Below are 15010 nucleotides of genomic sequence, written 5' to 3'. Positions count from 1 at the left end.
TTTTGATGGGTTATATGTTATTAAATGAGCAACTTGAAGAAATGGTTGGCTAGAGTTTGATGGAAATGTAACTCTTCAGGAGGCTATGCTTTTTGTTCACCAATGTATTGTTAATTCAAAACAACTTTTTAACTTTCTTTTTTAACGAATAAAGTTGTTTTGGATTTCTTCGTTTAGTTTATTTAGGGCCAAACGTGCATCAGTTGAAGACGTATTCATCTTAAATCACATTATTGAAAGGGAAGATATGACCTTAACTATTGTGCAAAAAGTGCTTGCTACTTTTTAATGCTCTGCCCCATCAGACTTGGCAAAGACTGCTCACGGGTTGAGATACCTTTTAACGCTCTCCAACAGTTTGCTGAATTTTGTCCCACAATTGTGACACTCCCCTTAAATTACCCCATCCCTTTAAATTTCGCTTACATGCAATCTCCCCCATTAGTTTGTTTTAAACACATAAAGAACTTTGTTAACATTGTGCATATGAGAATTTTGCACAAGTTTGTTAACCAGTGTGCTAAATATAGTGGGATTTCAACTGTATAATGTTTTGAATGATAAGGATGTGTGACATGTCGTCAGGTTGATCACTAGAGAGGGTTTTCTTTCAATGGCAGCACTGAAGTGGATGACTGTGAATGATGTTCATTATGAAAACAGCAGATTTTTAAATTGTTGTTGTTTGAAGAAGCAGCAAGTAATCAGGGCAAACAAAAGCCAGACTCACCTCCTACATTGTTTTTGTAAGTGTTATATAGTTCTTTTACACGCCTGTAGCGGAAGGCTAATTTTCTCATCCAATCAACCCCTCCTCGTACACCAGTTGCTAAGCAGAGGTTTGCACTGGTGGCAGCTGCATGAAAACCATCGGTTGCAAAACTGTAGGTACTGCAAGTAGAGCAAAACAATATGTATGTCATTTTAAAATCCTTTTTTTTGTAATATTAATTTGTGGTAGGATAAAATGTTTACCTTAAATCCTGTCCATTGTCATCAGAGGAGACATCATCTATATGAACTTGATCACATTCCTGTTAAAAGATGATCAAATTAATAAAATACAAAAATACCATTCTGCTAGTGGAAAATTATATTGTAATTTTAAGTGCAGTTACTGTTTTAAACCAAGTAGACTTCAACCCCTTTGTTTTCCAGGCTATGCTTTATAGAACATTCATGTATAGCACGTTACAACATGCAAAATGCTTGGTCAAGGAGCATAATAATGACGAAAGATATAAATTTGTAATGATTGAAGTTTTAAAGCAGGATTAGAGAAATGCACAGAAATATAAAAATGCTGAATTCATAATGGTACTATGGTGGATCTTGACTAATAAAACAAGTCTTGTTTTCAGTTGATTTTAGTGCTGAAATGCCTCTTTAACAGTTCAGAAAGTTTATTTTCTTAACAATAATATTCTTTTAATGACCACTGTTGATTGATATTTTATTTAATGCAGACACAAATAAAATTACATACACTAGTTAATTAAAATGAATCACTTATCAATGAACATTTATCTATTTAAAATTATATAAGCAAAAAAATGGTTAAGAAATACAATATTGTGCTAAAGTGAAGGAATTTTTAATACAATATTCAGGTTCTTACAAATGGGTCATAAGGCAGTATTCAACCAGAAGGTGGCAGAATTGATACACCTATCACAACCACTGCCTGCTGCACATTCCTTTTTAAGTATGTGGTGAAAATGATAATGTAATTGTTTAATTCATAATTTCACTATGAAAAATAAAGTGCATTTTAGATGTGCTTGATCTGTGTGGTATTGCGTTTGTTATAGAATTTTAATTAAAAAGAAAACAGTCTATAATATAGTTAATTGTACTAACACAGGCCAGTAGAAACAGAATTGCTAAGAACTATATTGCACCGTCCAATGCTGTGTTGAGAGGGAGGCCAGGTTGTAGGTTTAAACTGATTACAAAACATCCACCCTTCTGTGATCAGCCTGCATTCCCACAACCTTGCATAGTGTACTGAAGTGTTATAAAATATCCAGTTTATTTATTTTTTGCATAGATTATGATGGATTTGTAAGAAATTAGCATCCTTCATGTTAAAAACTAAAGAAAAATTAAACTATCTATGTGGTTATGCCAGAGGGGTGCTCGTGGGTATTTTCATCTCTCATCGAATACAATGTGGGGTGGTTTATGTGGATAAGAAAGTTATCCTGCCTGGGCCAAGATGCATTTTCACTGTCCTTTTGTTGCTGTTGTTTGTTAATGGGACCTGATGCATTGAGATTCCATGAGTACCACCACTAGAGACTGTACATAGAAACTGAAGTTTAAAACTTTACACTAATGATGGTGGATGGTTCCGAGAAACTTGAAATAGTCGGGTGCTAGAGACTAACATTCACTACCATGGCTAATAAAGTATCGGTGGTGTGGAACAGTGTACCGCTGTTCTCCAAAAAAAAAGCACATCAACAAATCATTTTAATTTCTCAATCAAACTAAATGCCTGCTGCTGCCTGACCTCAAACCTTAAGAGCTATATATCTTTCATATGGACCCAATAATTTACTGCATATGAAACTGACCTCAGCACAGCTGAATCAATGAATGTTCTCCATATATAAGTGAGTAGAGATTAGAGTAACATTCCTGTACCGAGTAGCCAAATATGATGAGGTTAAGCAAATATAGTCCTCAGTGTCAAGTAACTGAATATATAATATACAAGAATAATGTCTTATTTAATTTTTTTTTGTTCAAAATTACACTCAATGAAGAAATCATTAAAAACACATGAAGTAAAAAGGATAAACTGTTCCAAATGCTGTACCCCATAAACAGAGTTCTTGTGAACCATATGATCAGATGTCACTTATGACACAGCAAATAGTAGCCCTTCACTGTAACACTCACCAACATTGCTTACATTATTTCTAGCTCCCTCATTAATACTGAAACCATATAAAACACTCTAGTGTATGCTTTTTGTATCCTTCCCCATTGACAGCCTTATACAGCAGGGGTCTACTGTATTGAGTTGAAACACCATGTAACACATGTGTAAGAGTTGACAGAGGTGAAGGAAGAGATTGATGGAGAGAGCTGGATTTCAGGTCAGGGTGGGTACACGGAGACCCGCTAATCCTGAGCACAGGGGAGCTCTGTAAGTGCACCCTAGTAGTTCTTAGGAGCAACTTATAAGTCATATCATTTTTGCAAGAGGCTATTTTAATAAAAGTGGACTGTTTGCTATGCTACAGCTTGGTTTGGCAGTTTGTAATAACAGTGACTGCTTGGCAATATCATAATCTGCCTCACTGTCTGGACTATGGGAGTGTGCACTGTTGCACCACAGGAGATTTCTTTACACAGTCAAGGGCTGTGAGGAAGCCAAAACCTGTGCCTAGAGCAGGCTGGGCAGTACTCCCCATTGAAGCAGCATTCACTTAGAGACCAACAGTGTAGGTCATCACAGAAGGTTAGCTGTACAAAAATCTAAAACGACCAAAGGTAATGTTATAACCAATATCTCAGAACACTGAAAGGCAGATGGCTACTTTAATCTAACATATAAATATAAGGGAACAAAAGAAACAATACATTTTTATGGATTACACCAACCAAATTTAAAAAAAATGTTTTCCAAAATATCACGTCTTTATAAAATCCTTTCCTACTAAAACACACATGACCCTATGTGAAAATATTTAGATGAATTCACTGATCTCGTGCTCCCAGTGCCTGAAGGGGGCACAGGTTGGAGAATCAGTGATACAATGTTCCAGCCCTATCTCTGGCCTGCACTTCAAAAAACTTTCAAGAGGACACACACAAGTTAGTGGAATGGGCAGATAGGTGGCAAATATAATTTAATGCAGAGAGGTGATGCATTTTGAGAAAAAAAACGTGCAATGGGAGTAGAAACTCAATGGAAAGATAGAGAAGGATGTGGAGGAACAAAGAGACCAAGGGGGTTAATTTCCGTGGGAATCCTCTCACTCGGCTGCTGTAACTTCAGTGGAAGAACTGCCAAAAACCCGGAAAAAACAGCATAAAGGCAGTTTATCCAGAGTTTCCTTGGCTCTTCCGCCAAAGTTACAGTCGATGAGTGGGAGAACCCTCATGGAATTTCAACCCTCTAGGGTGGCAAATACAGGAATCCTTGAAAGTGTGAGTGCAGTTAATAAAGCCATGAAAAAGGCTAAAAGCATTTTGGGTTTTATAAATAGGGACATAGAGTACAAGAGCAAAGATGATAAATTTTTACAACGCAATTGCTAGGCTTTAATGCCTTTTCTTTAATGGGGCATCAAAATTGCACAGAGAGAACCTACAGCATAGACTCACCAGAGTGATACCAGGGATGAAAACCTATAGTTATGAGAAGAGACTTGAGATATTGGGACTATTTCCAATGTAGCAAAGAAGGCTAAGAGGAGCTTTAATAGAAGTTTTTAAAAATCATGTAGAGTGTTGAAAGACTATTTCCTCTGGTTGGGGAGCTAGTGACAAGGGAGTCATCAATTTAAAATTGCCACTAAGAGAGTGAGGAGGGGAGATTAGAAGAAATTTCTTTACACCGAGACTTGTTAAACATGGAATAGTTTGCCACAGGAGGCAGAGACCATTGCATCTTTTAAGGGAAAGGTAGTTAAACATTTTAAACAGAGTAAATTACAAGAGTATGAGAGTGATCAGGGCATTGGGATTAGTTTTGGACTGGTCTAGCAAACAGCCAGCACAGATACAAGGGCCCGAATGGTATCTTTCTGTGTTGTGAACTTGTATGGTTCTGTGATTCTCTTTGAGTGTATGTCTCTGCTGGGATCAGGAGATCAATGTTTTTACCGTAATTCCCACAGTGCTATATCATATTCTGCCTTTTAAAACATTTTAAATACAATGTCTAAAATTTTATTAATGTTCAAATCAGACTGGATTTTAATTGGGATCCCACAATAAACCACTGTTCAAGAGAACATGAATTTGCTAGTTAAAGCAATTTTCACCAAATCTTGTAAAATTGATTATGTATCAACTGGTCTTAATATACCCAGGTTGCTTTATAAAGATCACAACTTAAATTATTTTTTCTTTTATTGAGGCAACAAACACAAGAGCAAGTTCAAAAGTAAAAACCCCCTAATCATTAACCAGACTGCTGTGTCTATTAATCATTAAATACACATTTAAATCTCTACGTTTATTCTGCTTATGAATAAACCTCTGCATTGATGTTGTACTACTTGCTTCTCAACACAACTCGCAAGCATATACAGCGATGTCTGTTATAACACACTTTATTTATAGCTCCCAATTAATAGGGAAACTATATAAATCATCTTCCCTATAATATTGTTCTTCAATATGGCTTCTGTATGGACCTCAAAAACACTGCTACAGAGGAGATCTACTGTACTGATCATCTGCAATTGAATTAATGTGAAAGAGCATTTCATAATCTGATTAAATGTGGTACAATTTTAATTGTATCACTGCGGCTCCGAGGGGGAGGGAGCCCAAGACCCATATTGAGCTGAAGATTAAAATATTAACACATTTATGTCGCCATGGGGAAATGAGGGGATGCATTCTAAAGGTAAGCAATTTCTTCTGGAATCGATTACCTTTGGTCCCTCATGCCTTTGGGGCCTTCAGAAGGCCTGGAACAAAAAGCCATGCTTGCTCTCAGCAGGCATGGGATGTGCTGGACCTAACTGGGGTGAGTTGTATGGAATTCCCAGGGTTAGCTTGGGAAGGTCCCTCGGTCAATGCAGGCTTAAGAAGCAGCTGCGCCCCCCCCCCCCCCCTTAGCGAGAGATACATGTGGTGGAAACCTGGTTGGAGGCAGTTTCCAAACTAATTTGCAGCTCCTCACCACCCCCTGCCACCAGGATTGTGCCAAATTTCCAGAATTTCAGGTCCATATCTGTGGTTGAAAACTCATTGTTGGGAACTGAGGGCAAAACCTTCTTCCATCTAAAATATTCAGCCCCACTTCTCTATGTTCATACACTTGATCCTATTACTACTACATACAATAAAGGAATGCAGAAAAGCCTACATTGAAATCGACAGCAATTGATTACAAACAATTGCACTTTTCTCCATGTTTCAGATGGATTTAAAAACTGCTGGCATGGTTTGTTGTTGAGGATAAACTTTGCCTGTTGTTGTAAGGGAGGAGGAGGAGGAGACAATCTTCTGTAGAGCAGAAAATTCTTTGCAGCTTTCTAGGATTAGAAGGAGACTTAAAAATTTAGGGCTTTCTTCACTTGAGCTGAGAAAGTTAAGGGTTGACCTAATAAAGGTCATTAAGGTTAATCAAAGGTTATGATATGATAAATAGTAATAGATTGTCTCCACAGAGGGCATAAATTTAAGACAATCAAAAAGAATTAAAAGGAAAGTTATAAAAATTCTTTAAACAGAGAGCATCCTATGAAAAGAGCTGGAATTAAAGGTAAAGCTTATATCTGTATGGATAAGTGCTTTCTAAAAGAACACATTAATGAGTTTGGTAGAAATACTGAACAGAGGAAATCCCCACAAACACAATGACCAGAGGAATTCTTACCCCGTACTGGCAACTAATGGTTTTTGGGGGAGAGTAAAATAATGTTGATTGCTTATATGTGAAATTACAGCAACATATCTTGAGTGGTCCCACTGGACTCTCACAGTATGCTTTTCTTTACCCAGAGAGTGGTTAGAATGTGGAACTCACTACCACAAGGAGTAGTTGAGGTGAATAGCATAGATGCATTTAAGGGGAAGTTAGCTAAACACATGAGGGAGAAAGGAATAGAAGGTTATGCTGATAGGGTTAGATGAAGATGGGTGGTAGGACGCTCGTGTGGAGCATAAACACTGGAATGGACCAGTGCTTATGGCGAATGGCCTGTTTCTGTGTTGTACATTCTATTTAATTTTATGTAAAAAGAGTGGTTAGAACATAGAATTGTTCATCACAAACTATTACTGGAGCAAGTCCATAAAGGGAGTTAAATAATTGCTTGAAAAAGAAAAATATTAAGAGGCATCGGGAATGAGGAAAGTGTGATTAGACTTGGCCACTCATGCAGAGAAAAGAAATGGAGCAGACTTGTTGGTTTGATTGATGTGTTTCTGGAGCACTCTCTGATAATATACTACAGTGTGAAGAATAGAACATCTTCGGCTTAATTCGATTGCCATTTTAAATACTGCTGAAAACGACTAGATAAAACTAAGTAATCTGGGACATTTAGTGGAAAAAAATTATACTTAGACTGTAAATAAAGCAGATTAATAACTAACTTGGCTGGCCTCAAATGCTTAGAAACCATTTAAAATTTGTGATCTTTCACTGTGCCAATGAATGTGGCTTGACTCAGATATACAGCTTTATGTTCAAATCATTTTGTTTTTGCACTGAATGAATAGATTTTTAATCTGTTGCCTCGTCTAAAACAGGCATTGCGGATCAGCCACCCATTATAGAAACCGCCCAATTTTCATTTCATTGAAGACACTCCACTATTCCCTTCACAAATAAATTAGCCAGCAGAATTATTCAAAGGCTATCTGGGTAGATTTCCCTAAACCATAAACAGTACAAAAGATTTCACAGATTGAGAGAACCATAAAGGGCTCAACACTTTTTGGTTTTGTCAAAATCACTATTCTGCAAACTATTAATTGATTTTCCCCAGAAACATTTTCCACATTGGCTATACAATTGATCTTTGCATCACAACAGTTCATTTTTTAACAGAATGCAATGTTAATTTTATTGGTGTTTAAGAATATTCAATTTATGAGGTACATTGAATAACTCACAAATGCCAAAGGGTTCTCATAAATAAGGTAATCAAACTCACACTTCTCTAATGGGAAAAGGCTCATTCTTCAAATAGGTTATAGGGCTTAACTTCATCACAGTAACAATAACTTTACAAAATATTAAACCGGGCATCTTAAAATATCACACCGCAGGTAGAACGGGCTACCTTCCTCTCCGATGTGCCCGGGAATGCTTTGTTCCGAAACGCAAAGGAGAGAAAAAAGACTCGCAGACTTTGGCCTCCATTATGTTGTCCAGGGATTTCTAGGGTTTCCCTAAGGGGGCGGGGTGGAGTGGTGGAAGGAGGTGGAAGGAGGTATTCCTGGCCCTCCTACTTAATTTCTGTCGTCCAAAACTTGTACGTCCATTTTGAGAAGCACCCAGAAGATGTTGGCCTTGGGCTTTGCACTCAGCCTCCCTCTGATCAGCAGCAAAGACTAGAGGCCCCAAGGTAAGTCCTTTTTTCTTTCAGGGACAGGAATTGGTGCTGGAGAGCCTTGGGCAGAGGCCAGAAGGACCAGATGCTGGTGGCCATTCCTGCTGCTGCAGGCTTCTCAGGCTCTTTGCAGCCACAAGGCGCTGTATATAGGTGTGCCTGTGCTGGATGTACTTTGGTGTAGGATAATGACCAGAACCTGGAAATACAGATGGACGTAAGTCATTTTAGGGGGAGTGCACTTTGAGTGTGCTCAGGCATTGGAGTGCAAGAGGATCTGGCCCAAAATATCTTATAAAGAAATACATTAAAAAAATCGCTCCCGTTCTACGCAGCTCTTGTACAAAATTGCAAGTTAGATTGCCTCGAAGAACAGCATTGTTCTTCACAGCTGAGATGGCATTATGTTATTAATGGTAATAACAATGGTAACGTGTGCAGTAGAAGAGATGAACTACATGTTGTCTGTTTTTATTCTGGAACCAACTATTCTCAACTTGTGGCCTTGGAACAAGATCAATTGCTAAACAACTGCGTTTAGATCCAAGTTTGCCTGCTGATAACTGACATGAACTGCAGGGATTCTAGGAAATTGATGTTATGCTGTGTGTAGCTACCAACATAGCAAAGATTAGAAAGTGGAGCTTTCCTAATTTCCACTCAACTCTTTAGTTTATATAGTAAGTGTATGTTAGTGATTTTTCTTGGACTCAGGAGCTAAGTGCTACTACTGTTCACAGCAGCATAGAGCTTAATTGGAGGCACAATGAATACTGTTCAGCCTTTGTTCCACGTCCCAATCCATGTAAATTGTCAAAATGCACCTCATTAAGTGTCAGATTGGCCCAATAGTAGCATTTTTGCCTCTCAGTCAGAAGGTTGTGGATTCAAAATTTAGGCAGATACTTTAGTCCAGCACTGAGGGAGTGCTGCATTGTCAGAGGTGCTATATTTCAGATATCAAACCAAAGCCTGCCTGCTTAGGTAGATGGATGTAGAAGATCCTATGGAACTATTTGAAGAAGAGCAGGGAATTTCTCTCAGTGTTCTGGTCAATATTTATCCATTTATTTCCTTGCTGTATGCAAATTGGCTGCTGCATTTGCCTATAAAACAACAGTGACAAGTCTTCAAAAGCAATTAGTTGGCTGTGAGCACTTTGAGATGTCCTGAGAATATGAAAAGGTGCTATATAAGTGCTAGTTCTTTCTTTCTTTCCCCAGCTGCCCAAAATCCTCCAGGAGAAGCATACCCCTGGATCACCCTAGTATGGAATGTCCCTGGCAAATGATGTTTAATGGCTACAGCTCACACAGGCAGCAGATGGTGGGTCAGTAGTTCCAGACTTAAAATGCATGTAGTATTTGACATTACACATTCGTACAGTAATCGTCACAATATTACAATGAAAAGTAAGCAAAAAGAACAACACTCAATGTGAACATGCTTCTGACACCAATCAAAATATTTGTGTCATTAAATCGAGTGCTACACTGTGTTTAAGCCTTTTGAGACTACATGTAAGTATCTATCATTTCATGTTCCCTGTCAGTAAGAATGGTAACTGATAGGAAATATTGGCTACATTAGGAATGAAAAAGGGAAGACACTTTTTCTAAGACGCTATCAGTTTAAAAAAAAAGCTTATTTTAATTCAAATTACAGTTGATGAACAGTACATAAACTTGATTAATAAGGGCACATTTTTAATAACAGAACTAGCACTTCCCATATTTATAAGTAACTATGCCATAAATAGGTAAGCATCGCATGTAGATTCATACAGAATGGAAAGTGTTATTGTACTCAGACTAAAATCACTACAAATGTTTTAATGTTCAAGCATCTACGTTCATCTTCCATGGTATTGTTTCATTTAACCTTCTACAGCTGAAGTCTACATTTTCCGTTCAATATCACTCAATTCAATTAGCATCCTTGTGGTAGGATTACATTTAATTTGATGAAAGAAGGATTCCAATACCATTGCTCACCATTTTCCCAGTTTCCCTGCTCTCCGCTTTTGTAACAAAAACATTGGCTAATTCCTAAAACTTGGTTAAAACCCTTGATTGCTTCCTCTTTGTTTTGCTGCTGACTAATATAGATGATTTATTTTACTGTGGTTCTTTTCACTTCATTACAATCAACATTTCATCTACAGTTGTTCATTTCCATTGTTGCATAATATATGTGGAATGCATTATTTACTTGTGTACAGGGGGATGCTGTACAGGGTTAAGTGAAGCTACTGCCTACCATGAATACTTAATAGCTTTATTCCCCCTCCTAGTCTCCGTCAAATAGGATTGATGTGTAACTGACACCGGATTTCTCAAGTACAAAACATTCAGTGCACAACATGCTGCCATTTTGTAACTTAAAAAGTACTACTCGTTTCCTCCTCAGAAAAAAAATGTTTCCCTTGAATATCCCTTGTGCTACATCCTTGCTGCCAATGGCACTCTTTAATCAATCTCTGAGCTGCTGGAGAGGGAAAGGGCAAAACATGGGATGAGCTTCTGATCTGTTTTTACTCTGTTGTTGAGGAGGAATGCCCTTCTTCCACGAAGCACTACTCAATGTCCTGGCTGAGAACTGCCAAAACACATCCAACTAAGGCAGACAAGCTTGTGTGTCAGGCAAAGCTGGAACTTGAACTCATGGCCCCCTGGCTAGAAGTCAACGGCTTAACTAACTGAGCTATCAGGCAGAGGCGTTGCAATCATTTTAATCTTTTCTTTTTTAATTCCTTTGTTTAAAACAAATTCACATATAAACTGACAAGTCAATGTAAATCTGAAATATCAGTTATCTAGTCAGAACAGAATATGGAATCATTCTTTTACCAAATCAAATGAAGAATTTCCTCTGAATAATTAATGTAATTTACCATTTGAATGCTGCGAAACAACATTAATTTTAATGACGTTAGTATCAACCAGTGCAACAGGGTTTGACATAATTAACAGAAGATGTATGATAGGAACACATTTCATATTTGCTCCTTAATCATCAAATGGCTTTAATTAATCCCAGTGAAAATCATGAAACATAAAGTTTGACAGAGTTCCCATTAAACTGAAATCATATTTTGTAAACTTCTGGACACTAAACCAAAATAACTTCTTCTATAGACTATAAAATATTCGTACCTCTAGATCATTGAAAAATAAATGTGTGTCAGCCAGATTGAAAATCATTTCTTCCATTCGAAGTCCAAGTGTGACAGCCATAGGTGGATCCTGAAAAACAAACATTTCCATCAGAACCAGCATGCTGCTTTGTAAATTCCAGAGCTCACTGCTCTGTACCCACGGCCAGTATGATTAATGAGAATGAGGCAGTGAGCAAGAAACAGCACTTGAATGTTTTACACGTAAATTTATTCGATTTGCTTCTTTTAAAACCACATAAAGCTTCTTCTTTAAAGCAAAATACAAGAAGTAATTAAAGAGAAGAAATTCATATTATCAAATGGTGAATTTATGTTAAAGGTGCATTACTTTATCCTCTGGCTTAGTAATAAACTCTCAGGAACGCTGTTTTGAACTGTGCAATTTCTGTAAAATCGGACTCGTTAGAATGTACACGCAACAGATTAGCCAATTAGAAGGCATTCACAACAATATTGCTGAGCCACCTGTTAAGCTGCCAACGAGGCCCTTAATGAACAAAAAACTGTAAAACTCTGTTGTGCAACATGCATGCCTCCAATGCTTTTCATTCTGATGGACTCAGTTAGAAACTTGTGGCCAATCCAATGTACCCAGGAGATCCTGCATGGCCCCAGTCAACACTTTTGCTTTTCACAAATAAGAAATTGCATCTTGTATTGAAATGATAGTTTGTTCCTTGCTATCTATTTGATACAGTGTATCATCTGCTTCAAGATATATACCCACTGACTCCTGAAACAGGTCAGTAGTTTTCATCAAGTCAGGAGGAAGTCAGATCACATGCATCAATAGGAGTTATATGGTAGAAGTGAAGATTTCCCACAGTTATACAGTAAAAATGCAATGAGGTTGGGTATCAAAGACAGTAAATATCATAAAATCTTGTGTGCTAGACATGATACTTAGAAACTTTTGAAGATTTTGCACTGTAAGCAATGAAGTGACAAAGCATGAAGTGTAACTGTGCTTGAATCAAACATTTTGTACATAAGAAATAATCATAGTTTTGGTTTCGCTTTTTTCTAATATCTCGTGCATTCACTTGGAGGCATTATGTGGTAGGTAATGCAAGAATTTAGCAAAATACATTTTTCTACTTAAAATCTGACACTGTAATTGATATGTCTTTTTTCCGCCTGGTCTTTCACTGATCAGTGCCTCAGAATCATTGTACAGCTAGAGTATGGAGAATATCACAAAATCATGACATTCTAAGATCTGAAACTCAAGACTTTGAAACACTTGTTTCACTAAACACAACTATATCAGTTTTATTGTCTTGATTTAATGAAGTTTTGAAGGCTTAAAAGGGTCAGTTTTATGAATTTAGGGTTTCATAGGTCACCTGTCAGTGCAGCAGAACACAATCAGTACATGCTTAACACTGCAGTGCTGATCAACACTTTACTATCACAGTATGCAGGTACAAAGCTAGTTCTAGTAGCAGCATCCAACTCCCTTGTTCACTTTTGCAACAGTGATTGTGACACATCATAACCTGTAAATACATCTGATGCTTTGGGATTCTTTTTGTGTTGTGGATTTGAATGCCTGCATTCTGCGGGAAAATAAAATACAATCGTGCTATGATGACAGTAGGCTGAATGTTAGCAGGTATAGTAAGTTATGGCAGTCCTGAAGCTGTGTACATAATTATTCCTAGTGTTTATGGAATTATGTAGCGCCATGCCAGCTCTGTTTTCATGTGAAGATATGCTGTATCACAGGATAGGGTTGACATTAATGGTAACACATGACCCAGACACCCACTTGAGCCATGACTATCCTCGGAGCTGCTCCCACTCTGCTGCCGAAAGTGTGGTGGAAACCCTGTTTCCGCATGTACACGGGGTTTCCGTTGGATTTCCAGCAAAGTTACGGTAGCGGATTGGAAGCAGCTCCAAGGCCTTGGTGTTTACAATTGTAAACAATTTTACAACACCAAGTTATAGTCCAGCAATTTTATTTTAAATTCACAAGCTTTCGGAGGCTACCTCCTTCCTCAGGTGAACGATGTGGAAAATTGTTCACCTGAGGAAGGAGGTAGCCTCCGAAAGCTTGTGAATTTAAAATAAAATTGCTGGACTATAACTTGGTGTTGTAAAATTGTTTACAATTTTCAACCCCAGTCCATCACCGGCATCTCCACATCTTGGTGTTTACAGTTAGTGGAGCACTGTTTCATCAGGATAGCTTGGCGTTTTCTTCCCTCTCTCTGCCACCCTATGCAATTCACTCAGCTTTCCCAGTGCTCTACTTGCTCTGTTTATTTCGATTCATCTTCAATGCCTTCCCATTATTCTGCTGCTTTAGGACAATTCTGAATAGGTAAGAAATATGTCTTTGTTGTGAAGAGTCTAACATTATGAAATTTCATATGAAGTCCCCTTAATTAACTTTTATTAAGGCCTTAACAGGGAAAGCACTACTCATCCACAAAACTTCCACTGTTGTTTGCAAGGAATTTTTGAAGAAATGCTAGAAGCAGACAAATGCTTTGTGACCACAAACTCCACAAATTCTGCCACATTAATGGTCAATTTGTGTATGTGGTAAATGTCATGATTAGGGAAATATCTAAGCCTAAGAAAACCAAACGTAAATGCTTTCAAGTATAAAAAGGACTAATAAAGGATAAATACAATGGCAGGGTGAAGGCAAAGGGAGAAGCAGGTGAGACACTTATTGAAAGGTTTCAGTAATGATTTCTTTTCAAATATAAAAGTGGTATACTTTTTAAAAGCAAAGCATTTTTATCCTAGGGGTGGAATTTCCTGTGTATTTGCACCCAGAGACACGTGTAATCGGGGAATTAAGCAAATACCCGGTGTAAGCGATCGTGGAAACGTGGGGGCAAGTGTGTTATGCACATAATTATGCTACGCCTGAATTTCCTGGCTTTTTTATGCCTGTCAGTCTATCCCTGCATTCGAATGCATCTCGGCTTATTACAATGGCTCCGCCTCCAGGCTCACAAACCACACATGCGAATTTCCTGCCATTACACTGGTTCAAAACGGGTGAAAAATTAAGCCCAGAGTTTTGGGCGCAGCAGGAATCAAAGTAAATTTTCTGGTGTTTTATTGCAATTTTTTGAGTGATTTAAAAAATTTGTCCTCACTGTATTTTCTATTTCTTTGAATGTATTTTTATGGCATCAGTATAAGTCACCTTGAAATTGAACTGCTTCCATGATTGTATATTCTTAAACATGCTGTGCCTAATGTGCATGAATGTTAATCAGATAGCTTGAAATTTTAATTTTCATACTTAAAGAAGGAATGTGAGTTTGGCGCTTTCCGTTGGTCCCGATTATTTACACTGATTTCTGCTTGTTTATGCCCATTTTTACCTTCCAGTGTTAACTAATGAGATGAGCAAGAAATTTAGGTGTAAATTGACATTGGCAAATTGGGCACACAAGTGGGCATAATTTCAGTGTAATTTCCTGATTCCACCCCATTGCTAATTATGTTGCTTTCGAGTGGCCCTTTTATTATTTTTCCCACATGGAGAGATTAAGAACTTGCTGTGGTGAGAGCTGGGGGAAACCAGCAGCTTATTGGCATTTCAACA

At 37.8% G+C, this 15010-nt stretch overlaps 1 protein-coding gene across 22 annotated transcripts in view; it reads right to left on the bottom strand.

The window, feature by feature from the left end:
- The window catches only part of eya4 (EYA transcriptional coactivator and phosphatase 4), a 356347-nt gene that overhangs the window by 30547 nt on the left and 310790 nt on the right, over positions 1–15010 (bottom strand). For all 22 annotated transcript variants that reach the window (XM_067984861.1, XM_067984860.1, XM_067984880.1 and 19 more), the window contains 3 exons: positions 11411–11500; positions 976–1034; positions 731–891 (listed from right to left, as the gene is read on the bottom strand). In XM_067984861.1, coding sequence (XP_067840962.1) covers positions 731–891; positions 976–1034; positions 11411–11500 — 310 coding nt within the window. The remainder of the gene's footprint in view (positions 1–730; positions 892–975; positions 1035–11410; positions 11501–15010) is intronic.

This window comes from Heptranchias perlo, chromosome 5, assembly GCF_035084215.1.
Source record: "Heptranchias perlo isolate sHepPer1 chromosome 5, sHepPer1.hap1, whole genome shotgun sequence".
Lineage (NCBI taxonomy): Eukaryota > Metazoa > Chordata > Chondrichthyes > Hexanchiformes > Hexanchidae > Heptranchias > Heptranchias perlo.
Note: the sequence above shows the minus strand (reverse complement) of the source record. Positions and strands in the feature narration are given on the sequence as shown.